The sequence below is a fragment of the Xylocopa sonorina genome, chromosome 5 (genome assembly GCF_050948175.1).
Source record: "Xylocopa sonorina isolate GNS202 chromosome 5, iyXylSono1_principal, whole genome shotgun sequence".
NCBI classification, from domain to species: domain Eukaryota; kingdom Metazoa; phylum Arthropoda; class Insecta; order Hymenoptera; family Apidae; genus Xylocopa; species Xylocopa sonorina.
In genome coordinates, this window is record NC_135197.1 from 7,318,827 (window position 1) to 7,332,558 (window position 13,732).

The following is a 13,732-nucleotide window of genomic DNA, read 5'->3' on the forward strand; positions in this document are numbered from 1 at the left end:
CTTGGTCCTTCCGATTCTTTTACGATTCTTTTCCTTCGCCAAAGTCCACGGGATGTAACGAGGTAGTTCAGAAAATCAGTAACATCCCATTCGTCTCCCAACAGTTTTGCGATGTTGTCTGTCATTCGCCAAGTAAATCGAGGCGAGCCACACGTGCTCGTGCGAGCAAAACCGTGACGAACGATGCAATCTTCAACAGACGAATCGATAAAACTCGGTGGACCTACGCTTATTTGAATCGCACCTACGCATTGTTGGAACTTGATGCTGAACTTTACTGGTGGCTCTTCGTGGAAGTGGTTCTATACCGAACAAGCCAGATTAATGCGAAGTTCGTATCATAAGAAGCGGTGTTTCAGGAATTCATAACTGAGTATATAAATTCATTAAAATGTAAATTCATGCAATTAACGCTCAATTAATCAGGGAAAGCAGAAAATGTCTAAATGACTTTGAGATAGCTGATTCGCTAGTTTAAATTGAAAAATAATTGTACGAGCACCGCGAGCTTATTAATTCCTGAAGCACCGTTCATTCGTCTAACGATTTAATAACTCATTCACCAATTGCTTTCGTGGGCGCCACCTTGAGGAGACGCTTCGCCCAAGGAAAATTGAAATCGACGGAAATATACTTGGCGACGTGTTCTCGATCGATATTTTTCATTGCTCTTTGTATATTCAGTACTCGAGCACCGATATAAGCCGGTGACTCATGCACCATCCTTAATTAATGGTCGTTAACACAAAACGCGTTGCGCTCGACGTAGCCGCGATAAAAATCAAACGGTTTCGGGGAAACGCCCTGGTGTTTCGTACGAATTTCATCGCCTCTGGACTTTTCTGCATAGCTGAACAGCCGAAGAATTCGCAATCCTCTCGAGGTTCCGCTCGAACGCGAGGGACTTGCTTCTCCTCCGCTGTATGCGTGTACGTGGTGTATAATGCCTATGTATTTACAATTTCGCGTAAGTCTACAACTTTAACGTGTTGCCTACGACACGAATCGTTACTTTTGATTGATTTCCATTAGACGCATATATCTTCGATCACTGCGTTACTCCACGTAACTTTCTATTCCACGCAATATATTCTTTCTTATGTAATATCGAAAAAATTTGGAGAAACATCGTTCTGCGATTGCTTGTAACATTTTCGTTCGCAACGAAATTTAATACTGTCTCACTTTTTTTTTTGGTGAAATGCTTAAGCCACATGATCGGTTACTTTATTTAACCTTTAGACACTGCGGAACTTATTGAGATGTGTAATTATTAAAGTGGCCTCTAAACGATTCTCGTAAAGCCACTGATGATTAGAATTTTCTTTTTTTCTTTTTTTTTTGCTTTTTTAAGTTATATTTATAACACTGATGAATTCATTATTAGTCGTAATCATTTGTAAAAGTACAGTATAGAGAATGACTTCGAAGTAATTCGCTTTATCGGCATAGAAGAACGTTAAAATGCTCGTAAAGTAAGTGAAGAGTTTACATCTTTCCCGTCCTCATCTATCGGACTATCTTTTCACCTCGCATTTTTCTTCTATGAGATCGATCGTTGTTCGATCAAAGTACAGCGAGTTTGGATTAACATTGAAATCAAGTAGTGATCCAGTCCGATCAGTTTACTTCAGTTACATGATTGTGGTGTTAGAACTTGTTATTCTTCCCGCATATATTGACTTCTTTCAGATAGGCATTCTTTAAAAATAAACTTGTAACAAGACATGCAAACGAAAGGGGACCATTATGCTATCACACATTAATTCAAACGATACATTAAATAAGTACTAAACATATTAATTTCTCGACTTTGGTACCGTGATTACTCTTTTAACGCAGACGATAATCTTTGCGCGAAATAAACCTTTATTACACGTTCCTCGTGATCTTAATATCGTAAAACATCTCACGAGTATACCTTATAATAATTAATTCAACCGTAATATTGTCGTTACTATGTTCTGCCGTATCTGTACGAATATACAAGGAAAACATATATTTTTATATATTAATATCGTTCGATCATTCTCGACGATTATGAAAGAAAACTTGGAAATGTACGCGTTAACGTCGTCAAATACTAATCGTCCTCTCAATGTTTTCCTCGTATTAAATGAATTTTAAATGACATCTTAGCCTCAGGACGTAAAATCATCGCGTCGTTCGATTCTAATTACTGGAAGTAGCACACGCTAATGCACCGCACTATGGACATGATGTTCCGACGTTCTGACAACGAATTTTCTTGTTAAATATTGTCTGGTTTCAATACACGTGAACGCAACTCGTCCTATAATATTTTAATCGCAGTAACAAGAATAAAAGTTTTGTCGTCTAATTTAGTCGAGCTATGTTTCCGATCTAGATCGATCCTATACAAAACTGTAGAGAAAGTAGAAAGAAAAATGTAAAAGAAGAAAGAGGAAAAGCGACGCGACAGCATCATCTGTTGCACGCATCTTGCAAAAGCACTTACATATCGTTTAGATGTGGAAAGGATTTTAACAGAAACCTAAACGATTTCTAACTAGTTCGAATTAAAATACACACATTAACTAGAAATGAATTGACTAACGTAATCTCTAAACAATCGTGTACGCAGCAATGTCTCATGATTGCCGTGAAACTGAGCATTCATTTACCAGGCAATTATATTGGCAACTATACAAATTAAATAAATATAATTCTATATCTGCAGTGGTGTATAGAATGTTTTCACCTATGCTACTGATCTTGGTACAGCCTTAGTTTCACGTAGTTACAAAAAATAATGCTCTGTTATCTTTAAAGGAACTCCCTGCTGAAATAGTAATAGCTTCTCTTTTTTATCATTTTTTTTTCAAATATTTCGCTGGAATACTTTACATTTTTGATCCCATCTTATCGTGGCTCTTTTGAAACCTCTTATGAGCTTTCCTATACTTCTCGATCGTCAAGTCCGCCTTCTCCGTGCTCGACAAGCTTAACGCGACAGGATCTAAACTCGCTGCAAGCTTCAAGTAAGTCTCTTCCATTTCTTTAGTGATCTTCACTTCGTAACCGAAATCCGCAGAATCTGCTCTCTTCAAAGATTTAGGCAAAACTTTCTCCTCTTCGGATGGAACATCGAAAGATATTAAATCTTTCTCTTTCTCCGAATCAGCGTTATTTACAGACGATGAAAAATTATCTACACTATCATTCAAGTTCCCGTTTCCCAACTCTTGGCTATACATCACCGCGTTTTTACATTTGTTACTTTCCGGAGGATATTCGTACAGTTCACGACTATTCTCGATCGACTTAGACTTTTGCGATTGCTGTTCGTTCAAGTACATCAATGGAGGGTTTTTGTCCATTATGTTTTCGTTAGGCTTTAATCCTGTGTAATTCGACCCAGAATTATCCATGTGAGCCGACGATTGAACCCATTCGGCCACTCTTTGCAATTGATTATTGTCGTGCAGCAACATCGGGGAATTTTCTTCGCTACTCGTCGAGATCGACCGTTCAGAACCGGATCGAGACAATTTCTTTGAATGCACTAAAGCGGTATTTGGTTTGTTATTTCCACTAGTGTATAATACAGTTTTATAATGTCCAGCATTATCTAGGAGAATATTTTTCGATCCAGGCGTGACTCTAACGAGACAGTTCCTTGGACCAGATATTCTGCTTTGATTATTGGCTTTGGCGTTGCCAGTGTTATGCAAACGCATTCCAGTCGATTGAACGACGTCGCTAGAACTACTGGAAGGATCGGAAGTTGAAATTATTATACTATCGCTACTAAAACTTGGACTAGTCGCCACTTCCATTTGCCTAGAATCATTCTGGTGCGTAACGCTCTCAATGTTCTTGACCTCTATCAGGGTCAACTGCGTCGGATGATTGGTCTCTTGGGTTGCTCTATCGTTCTTCCAAGCCCTGTCATTAATTATATCGATCTCGATGTCACTGTTCGCTTTGTCTTTATTTTCTTTCGTATTAGACTGCGTTTTTAATTTCGTCCATTCGTTCTTCCATAACCTATCGTTAATAATATCAATACGACTCTGTTCCTTTCCACCGAAGTAATTTTTAGAATTCTCAGGAACTATGTTACTACAATTGGAGGATTTCTTTTCCGCTTTGTTCCAAGAGTTTGAATTGAATTTACTATCGGCTTGTAACTCGGATTTTTTACTCAATTTCGTCTGCTTTCCTTTTTCAGAATTCATTTTACTGTTAACACATGTATCGTTAATTTTATGAGGTATTGCCTGTTTAGTCGTGTTTTCGTTCTGATGTTGAAATATACTCTGAGATTGTGAATCGTTACGACGGATTGAATTTTTTTTATTCGTTTTTATATTAACATTTACACGGCTGTCCTCTTTCAGGTTCTCTACAGATTTCCCATTTCTACATATAAATTTATCTCTCGCGCATAGCGGTTGCTGGTTACTATACTTTGTACAATTATTCTGGTATTGCATTTTGCTACTAACGTTTTCATTTACTTCGTGATAAGCCAAGTGCACCAAAGAGTTCTGGCTTTCTTTATTTTGGCCATTTCTATCAGTATTTTTCATGTTATCAGAATGCTTCTCCATATTCTGTGCATACTTCATCGTACAATCATTGCAAGGGAATACATCTGGCGTGTTGGTTTGAGTTTCCGCGTCGATCATTAAAATACTTCTATGACAAGTACACGTGTCGCAATGCTTGCCAAATACCCGTTCCTTTTCTCGATCTTCCAAAACTTTCGCCATTATCGCCGCTGATACGATATCGACCGGTGGCTTCGATTCATCCGAGTCGTCATCGCTATTCTTTTCACCTGCAGGCTTAGTTACATTGTACACCATTGCTGTCGGAGGAAACGTCGATATTGGTACCGTAATACTTTTCACGTCGGGTGGTGTAGTATCACTTGAACGCTTCTTTTGTGCAATATATGTTCTAACTTTGGCTTGTACCTCGGTAGGTAACTGAAACGAATAGTTATTGCGATTTCGAATATTTGTTCAATGCTGAGAGAATTATTTTAGAATTTTGTATTTAATCAAACGCAAGAAACTTACAGAATCATATTTTTGTCCAACAAAATTAGAAGGTTTACATTGGAGAAGTTGTATTGCCAAGTTCACGTCATTTCTATATTTTTCCTAAAATGAAAGAAAGTATTTATAAATGTTACATTTAAAATGTGATTAAACATAATTATCACAATTGTACATCCAAAACATACATTATCTTGAGTCAAACGATGTATAGTATAATTTGCATCTGCTAATCTATGAGATAAGGTTGCAATATCTTTAGTGAAAGCACTTTTCTCAGTTTCGCATTTATCTACAATCTTCAATAATTTATCCTCAAGATTTTGATTTACTTTTTGAACACGTTTATGAGCTTCATGCAGTCTCGAAAACTTTTCTTGCCAGATTAATAACTCCTCTTTCATGAAAGCCAACTCTCCATTTGGAAACTTATCAGCTTCATTTAGAAACTGTGTCTCCATCGTTACAATATGATTATCTCTTTCCATTAGACATTGGCGTAAATTCTCTATTTCTACATGCAAGTGCATATCTCCATGTTGCTGATCATTTTGATTGCAACTCACACATTTGCAGCCACATTCCTGAAATATATACATACGTGTCTGGGTAAAGAACATTCGCATATGGTAGCTGATAATATAGGTACACGAAAGAGATCAAAGGTCAATTAAACGTAATAACGACACGTTTCTCCAAAAACAATTACTCCATTAATTGTTGCTCGATTAATTAAAATATTTATCATTTCTTTAGTACTTAATTGTTTGACAAGTTTTATAGAGAAATATTAATTCCTAATTATGTATAATCTTTGGATTTTATTTAAACACGTACCTTACATTTTTCAGCCATCGTGTAAGACGCAAATTATATTAAAAACACCGAAAAAATATTTACGAACAACGAGACTTCGAAATTGGAGCCTCATAACCCTGTTGTTCGATTCGAGTGAAAATCTGGATAGCTTATACGCGTTTCAACGCAATCTATTTTTTCAAAACATCATCAACTATGATATTCTATGCAGTAAAGGTTGTTTTTATGAGATTACTAACGTTTCAGGGAATATTATTCCGATAAGCTTTAAAATGACAGATTGTAAAGTTTCCTGTCGTCTGCCATGCAATAAGCTTCTCCGAGTAACTCAATCGTTAACTTAAGATTTCGTCCCGACATTTTTAACACTCTTTTTTCCCAAGCCCCATTAGATTGCTTCCGCAACTTTTTGCGATGCGACATGGGTTTGTACAAAGAGGAAAACAATTGTTAAATGAAAACTTGAAAATAAATTTTCAATAATGGAAATTGTACTTAATACAGCACTCGAAAGGAACCAATGAAACGGCTTAAAAATACGGTCGTAGTTCCTATTGGGCATCGACGGATAGCCATGTTGTCGGTCGAGTTAACGCGTAAAAACAGTGGGAATCAATGCTGCGTTTGAAATGCTGCGGATGCTGACGTTGCTGGAGAATTTGCGGGAATATCCATTAAGTATCTATTATATCTTGCATACATAATATTTATAATTAGAAAGTTATTAATGACGTTTAGAAAGCAATAATTATTTCGAGTACAATGCTTGCCGAAGCGACAAACTTTGCACAAATTCCATTTCACCTGAAAGAATGTAGATAGGATCGTGAATTAACGGCAACGAATTGCAGTAAAATTTCAATTTATTTTCATACATTCGGGGACAATATAATATGAAATGAAAGAACAACAATTAATTTGCAATCAATAATATGGTTTTATTATGATTTCACCATTTTTTAGTACAGATATGAATCTTCCTATTTAGTTGGTTTAAAATTTGACTGGTGATTAGAATTATTAGTAGTTCCACAAATTTTGATTATAACACTATAAATAAAGAGGTTGTACAATTAATGATTTATAATTATTTTGCTTGAATGTGTAATATAGTTTTTATTGGATAACACGAAACAAAGTATTGAACAGAGATATATATTTGAAGTTATGAAAAAATGCGAAGATCAGTATGGTTGTAGAACAAGATTATAGTTATTGCATAATTATGCAAGAAGTATTCTTATAACATATGACACAGCAGTGGTAGAATATATGTATATGTTTATATAGTGCCTTACCCTACAATCGAAATGATCCAAACGTTAATGCTTAATATCAAATACGTTTTCTCGGATATATTGTTTTTACACGATTATAAAGTACAGTCTTACACGATATATAAGAAAATGTACAATAATGAAGTATTAAAACTTTTTTCCCTACGTATCGATTACAGGAAAAAATGTGACATTTTGTACGGGAAACTAAAATCTTGGAGATTTATCTTTTAATACTGTAAAGCTTTTCCTTTTGAAAATGATCTAAAAGCCCTCAATTTTTTTGTACGCCAAAGCACTTTATTTCGTTTGTAAATGTATTAACGTCTAGCTATCGTGTATTTAATAAGAGTTATAGATATAAAAGAATTTCTTATATAAAAGGGAATATATTTGTTTCGCCCAAAATGTATGTAATTTTCTTTCTTGTAGAGAATGCAAATGTACATTAATACTACGTGTCTTATCACATGAATTATTTGAATATAGACTTCTTATAAAAAAATTGTTTCTGAACATTTCCGTATTATTTGAAAATGTTACTGTATGGAGCATAAAGTATTTCTTTCTCATTTTTCTTTTTCTTTTCTTTGTTTTTCTTTACAGATGAACACAATTAAAAAGTTTGGAACATTTCAAATGTTGAGCATTGTATATATTAATAAAAGAATATGTCCGAATGCAACATTGCTTAAATCTACATATACATTATAATATCTATATTCATATAGAATTTTCATATCTTTCATAACAACAAAATGACTTTTTCTGAATAAGTTTCAACAAATTGAACACAAAAATCACCTACAATAGAGCAAATTTCATGCGTATATTAAACAATACTAAATATGAAACATGAAAATTGCAAAACTTTATACTACATATTTGATTAAATTTTTCTCCAATACAATCTGTTTCATAGTATTTACGTTGTATCTGGTTATATTTTTAGAAACTTATCTAACCACACTAAATATATTTAGCGACAATACTCCAATTTCTGTCATCAATTAGATAGATTCATATTATGTAACAGATAGTAACACCTATACTATTTAATTTTTTATTTCTCACATCGCCATTAATTTTGGCGCTTCGGGGTGTTAACGAATATTTCTTAAAATGGTTGAACCACATAAATTAATAATATACCAATAAAATACACTTGCATACGGCATTTTACGTATTCCATGAAGATGTACACGTTACGCGCCAGTGAATTAACAATAAACCCGCACAAACGTAATTCTTAAAAGTAACTCTCGCAATAAAATCTCACACACAAAGCGTGAAAGTTACCTTTACGAATAATTTTGTGTAACAACATAGATTGTCAAAAAATTGCACATTTTAAGCACTAACGATTAATAAAACGTGCATGTGTGAAAGGTTCAAAAACCAAACAGTGTAAAACATTTAAATATAAAGAAGAGAGAATGCGACATTTTTGTTTGAATACTTAAATATGATATGTACAGTTACGCAAACATATTTGAACGGTAATTATAAGGGTAAATAATATGTGACAATGCTAGGGAAATTAACTATTGTAACGCTCGAAATACTGTACGAAGTGGCAATTAAAAGACTAAATTATTTCACTTGGTTTTTGAGTCCTTCATACATCGATAGATTCCAAATAAAAAAATTCTGCATATATTTTATGCTGTGTTAACAAAGCAAGAGAAAATATAGTTTAAGTAGGTATAAATTACTATGGTGTTTGTTACGAATTCTCTACAATATACAAGATTGAATGTACACAACATTAGCATTAGTACGATAGAATTAAAGTTTCAACTGCAATAAGCTATAGATCTACCAACATCGATGATGTATATTTCTTAAGTGCTAAATTTTTATTAGTTTCACTTAAAAACCATAAGCTCAATTTATACCCGCGTTGAGCGTAATTAAAATAAAAATTCGTTTTTTCGTAAACAGTACGTTAATCTTGAAGATCATGCGCGTGTTAATAATCTTCTAACGTAAGTGATTATTAATAGAATCTCTACTGGAGGCAGTATGTTTACATAACAGGTATGGTATGCTTTCTGAAGCAAAAATATTCGAAATTTCTTTGCCACCACAAACCTGTAAAATCAAAGGACATATCGTTTTGTCTGTTCGTTAGCACGATATAATAACACGTATATACGGTAAAAGATAAGGTTGTTGATTTGAACTTATTAAACATCATTGTCAAATCAGTGTTACTAGAATCTCAAAGTTTGCGCGGTTCGTCAATATCGTTATAGGGCATCGCTATCTAAACAAGATGGTACATTATATGTCTCTAAGTTCTCCGTTTTTGCGCCATAACAATACTGACAAATGAAGCGTGCTTTAAAACTCCAGTGGTTGGGAATACACTACATATATATATATACATTAAAGAAACAGTTCTTTGAAACTCTTTCTTCCTATTACGTGACGGAATTTGATACAAGAAATATTTATTTAACAAACTGAGATCGCCTATACAAGGCCCCCCGTTCAAAATTTATTACATACAATTTAATATGAGAAATTGTATCCAATTTTGAAAACCCGCTTAAAATCAATACTGCTCCCTTTTGAAATACCTACGATCTATATATTCTGTTGAATCATTCCTTCGAGGATGAATCAGACAAATGAGCGTCATAAATGATATGACATTTATCATCTTTTTTTTTGTCTTACACATCAATGACTTAATTCATTCTAATTAAATTCTCTCTAATCTAATATTTTACAAGCAACCTTGCATCCGGAATTAAACATCTATCATCCAATTAATTATTTATATATAACATGTAATAATGCAACATTTCTCGTCATAAAAAATCGTAAGCCTTAGTCGTAGTTCGAAGAAGGTCATTTGTAATTACAGAATAGGTAATTTTCGTCACTGAAATGTTAATAAACCTGTTCCTAAATCTAAAGGCGTTCGCGTCCAATCTTTTAAGAATACAATGTAAGTAATAGTATTAATAATAATTATAATAATTTTTGCGCAGTACTATTATATAAATGTCACAATATATATATGTGTGTTATGCATTAAAATATAAAATTTTTTAAATTGACGAAACAATTTTGTAATCTCATTTATAAAAAGGAACAGATTTCTTAACTACTTTCACAAAAGGAGGGACTGTTTACACTTTAAGAGTAGCTTTAGGAGACCAATGGTGGAAACGAGCAGGTCCTGTAGGGTAGGAGGGTGGGTGAATCCACTTATTTCCTCTATGCCCCACGAAAGGAGGTGGAGATGGACCACCCAAAAAGTGAGGAGGCATAATGTTATACCACGGTTGACTTATTGGATGAGGACCATAGCCCATACTGAAGGAGTGACCGAACCAGGAACGATTTCTGTTTACGTGTAGCCTTGGGCTGTTCAAATTACGTTTCCTACCTGTACCGTTATTGCTATGCTGTTGATTTTGATTAGCAGAGCTTAATGGTTTTGATTTTTGTTGCTGATCTGTGTTAGCGGTCAAAGGGGATTTCTGCGGAAGACGAAAAATTTGTTATCGTTAGATCTAATACTTCCATAATAGCAATAGTTTTTTTTAACAAAAACCAAGAAGACCGAATATGAATATGTGCAGAATAAAATATATACCAACCTGTATCTTAGGCGGCCCCTCAGATTGTTTGTTCTCTTTCTCCAAACCGTCATTGTGTCCTTGAAAGATTGGTACAGTATTTTCCTTATCATCAAACGATGCCAATGTACAGTATGATCCTTTGCTCTCTCCAAATCGGCAGCAAACTTCATTAGGATCAACCCAAAGTGTTAACTCTACTGGTAAAGATAGATCTTCGTATTTAACTCCAGCAGCAATGGCAGCACTCTCCAAAGTTGCATCCCTCCGATTGTGACCATTTACACGAATACAACGATAACCTTGGCCTTTAAACGGTTTGTCGGGAAACCAATGATTTTTAAAACGTTCCGTCAACAATTCCACCAAACGTCGTTTAAAACACTCCAATTGATCGGGACTAAATTTTTCGTTTTTTTCGATCAGCTGTACTAAGAATAGTACTGCTGCAGTAATCTCGTTTCGCATGTTGCCTCTGTCGTACACCAAGTTTACAATTTGCTGATGAAATCCTCCTTTGATGCTTTGATACAATATTCTTGAAAACTAAAGTACCATTCGTCAAAGCCGATGTGGAGCACATAGAGCCCTTCTGCGTAGTAGCAATGCTCAAATCTTTTATGATCTATGATGTTTCTCGTTTTCAGTTTTTTGTTTTCGTTTAGAAAATAGCTTCTGCTATGCTACTTTACTCCTTTTTTGGCATTCACAATTTATTCCAATTGTCCCTACTGTTTTTAACCTGCAATTAGACGAAAAGTATGATCACTATTACAAACCAGAAATTTAATGTCTTATTACTTTACAATCGTCCAAACAACTTGCACAAAATAATATTAATGCTCGAATCAAGAGTACCAAATAAAAAGTTTTAATTATCACTTCACATATGTATCAGTAAAGACCTTGTTTATTTTCAATGTTGCCTGTTTATTTAATGACGAAATTGGATGAAATATTCAGAAGAATGAGAAATCAATTTATGATTGTATCATGTACACACGACTTGTTGCATTACGTTATTGATATATACGTAGACACGTTGAACGATTGATTTCATTTCACAGTGGAAGTACACAACAATATGTTATGGGTATTAATTAGGTTATAAACCATAATAACTCAGGTTAGGAAAAACGTTTAAAGAAGGAGGATCGACGATTTGCATCGTGTTCACGGTGATTAGTAATCAGGAACAAGGCAAACGGCACCATCGTAATGCAGATTAAATATCAAGGAACGATCGCTTTGAAATAATGAGCACAACGAATTATGCCAGCTCATTCTTGTCGTACCAGGTCGTGCCGTGAGCGATTGTTCCTGAAATATCACAACTCACAGTCTTGATGATTATTCATTTATCGTAACGTTTTATCGTCCTCGCGATTGTATTTCCTGCCCGTATGTTTAAAAACTTAATACTAATATTAAATTGACCTTACGAATCAGTGACGAAAATTCCGTGTTTCTGGTGAAACTACTACGTCTTCTCTCTCTTTAAATAAACGTACTCGACCCAACACGTGTTACGTTGCATGAATGTCCATGAAGTATGTAGGAAAATATAGACCCCCGACAGTTACTTTTTTTATCACTTTTTACGTGCAGTTTTATCAGCGGAGGGAAAGTGACTTGTTGCAAAATAACTTTTAGAATCATCAACGCGACAACTTTTCGTTACTTTAACTAATGTAGAACGACGGATCTGTATTTTAGAAAATATCTAAATTATATAAGAAATACAGTACTAAACGGTGTACAGATTTGAAATAACCAATTTCGGTTTCGTAGCATTTTACGTAAAAATTACATAATTAAAGAAGTTCGTTTTAAAATGAATATAAAATTTCTGCGATTAATACGTAAACGTGTACGGCACAACACAAACACACATTAAAGACTGTTAATTAAAATCGGGGAATTTTTTTCAACATTCTTAAATCCATTAAAATGTAACTTATTGCTTACTTCTCATTCCACTGGTATCGCGTTGAAAATAAGTTATAGCGCCCTCGCGCACAAGTCGCTTAAACGTGTGTAGTAAACCTCTTAAAAAACCTGTTATTTTTTTTTAGCAATGTTTACGACACGTGATTAATTTTTATATTAAAGTAAGCAAACAATTGAATTGTTTGAAGATGATCAACATGAACAGAAACTCTCCAAACATTTTAGTCACAGGTAAACTTAATGAGTTATCTTTTTATAATAATGTTCAGAATTAATCGCTTTCCAATTTTCACCTTTACAAATAAAATTATTTATCTACACTTCACTTATAAATCCTACGATTTTAGGCACACCTGGAGTAGGAAAGAGTTTAATGTCTCGCATTTTATCTGAAAAAACTGGGTTAACCTGGATCGATGTTAGTAAATTTGCCATCGAAAAAGAATGTTTAGAGGAGTACGATGAAGTGTATCAATGCCCTATTTTAGACGAGGATAAGGTAGGAGAAGTACTTAATTGAATATTTATTTTATCTGTAAATAATATACATTTTCCAATCACAGTTATTGGATGAAATGGAAGGTCTTATGTGTGAGGGTGGAAAGATTGTTGACTATCACGGAGCCGATTTCTTTCCAGAGAGATGGTTCGACATTGTTTTCGTTTTAAGAACAGACAATACTATTTTGTACGATCGTTTAAGGGACAGGGGTTATACGGGGAAAAAGTTAGAAGATAACATAGATTGTGAGATATTTCAAACAATTCTTGAAGAAGCGAAGTTAGCTTACAGAGAAGAAATAGTTCACGAATTGACAAGTAATAACGTAAATCAAGTTACGGATAATGTAAATAGAATATGCCAATGGATCGAACAATGGAAAATAGATAATCAACAATAATTTAATTCTTTGGAGTCTTGTCATTTTTTTTTCTATTTCATATGATCACGTCTTTGCTTCATATGTATAATATTGCTTTAAAAAGCGTATAACACCTGAGATAAAAAAATGAAAAGGAACTAACAAAGGTAAGATGTTAAGAGATTGTACAAAGTGTA

At 34.1% G+C, this 13,732-nt stretch overlaps 3 protein-coding genes across 5 annotated transcripts; 1 reads left to right on the top strand and 2 right to left on the bottom strand.

The window, feature by feature from the left end:
- Positions 1-1,535: 1,535 nt before the first annotated feature.
- LOC143423473 (uncharacterized) lies at positions 1,536-6,345 on the bottom strand. The gene is made up of 4 exons (XM_076894843.1): positions 5,868-6,345; positions 5,219-5,614; positions 5,052-5,135; positions 1,536-4,958 (listed from the first exon to the last, which is right to left on the bottom strand). The coding sequence occupies exons 1-4, from the start codon at positions 5,883-5,885 to the stop codon at positions 2,865-2,867; spliced, it is 2,592 nt and encodes an 863-aa protein (XP_076750958.1). The 5' UTR covers positions 5,886-6,345; the 3' UTR covers positions 1,536-2,864.
- A 584-nt stretch (positions 6,346-6,929) lies between these two features.
- On the bottom strand, positions 6,930-12,358 carry LOC143423916 (protein BTG3). 3 transcript variants are annotated; one of them, XM_076895560.1, is made up of 3 exons: positions 12,165-12,358; positions 10,744-11,464; positions 6,930-10,623 (listed from the first exon to the last, which is right to left on the bottom strand). In XM_076895560.1, the coding sequence occupies exons 2-3, from the start codon at positions 11,188-11,190 to the stop codon at positions 10,270-10,272; spliced, it is 801 nt and encodes a 266-aa protein (XP_076751675.1). In that variant the 5' UTR covers positions 11,191-11,464; positions 12,165-12,358; the 3' UTR covers positions 6,930-10,269. The 3 variants fall into 3 exon arrangements, with proteins under 3 accessions (XP_076751675.1, XP_076751676.1, XP_076751678.1); XM_076895561.1 differs by having other exon boundaries at positions 12,160-12,358; XM_076895563.1 differs by lacking the exon at positions 12,165-12,358 and adding an exon at positions 12,018-12,156.
- Ak6 (adenylate kinase isoenzyme 6) lies at positions 12,128-13,588 on the top strand. Its single transcript, XM_076895565.1, has 4 exons — positions 12,128-12,272; positions 12,798-12,903; positions 13,020-13,171; positions 13,236-13,588. Exons 1-4 carry the CDS (start codon positions 12,258-12,260, stop codon positions 13,572-13,574), a joined length of 612 nt encoding a protein of 203 aa, XP_076751680.1. The 5' UTR covers positions 12,128-12,257; the 3' UTR covers positions 13,575-13,588.
- The last annotated feature ends 144 nt before the right edge of the window (positions 13,589-13,732 follow it).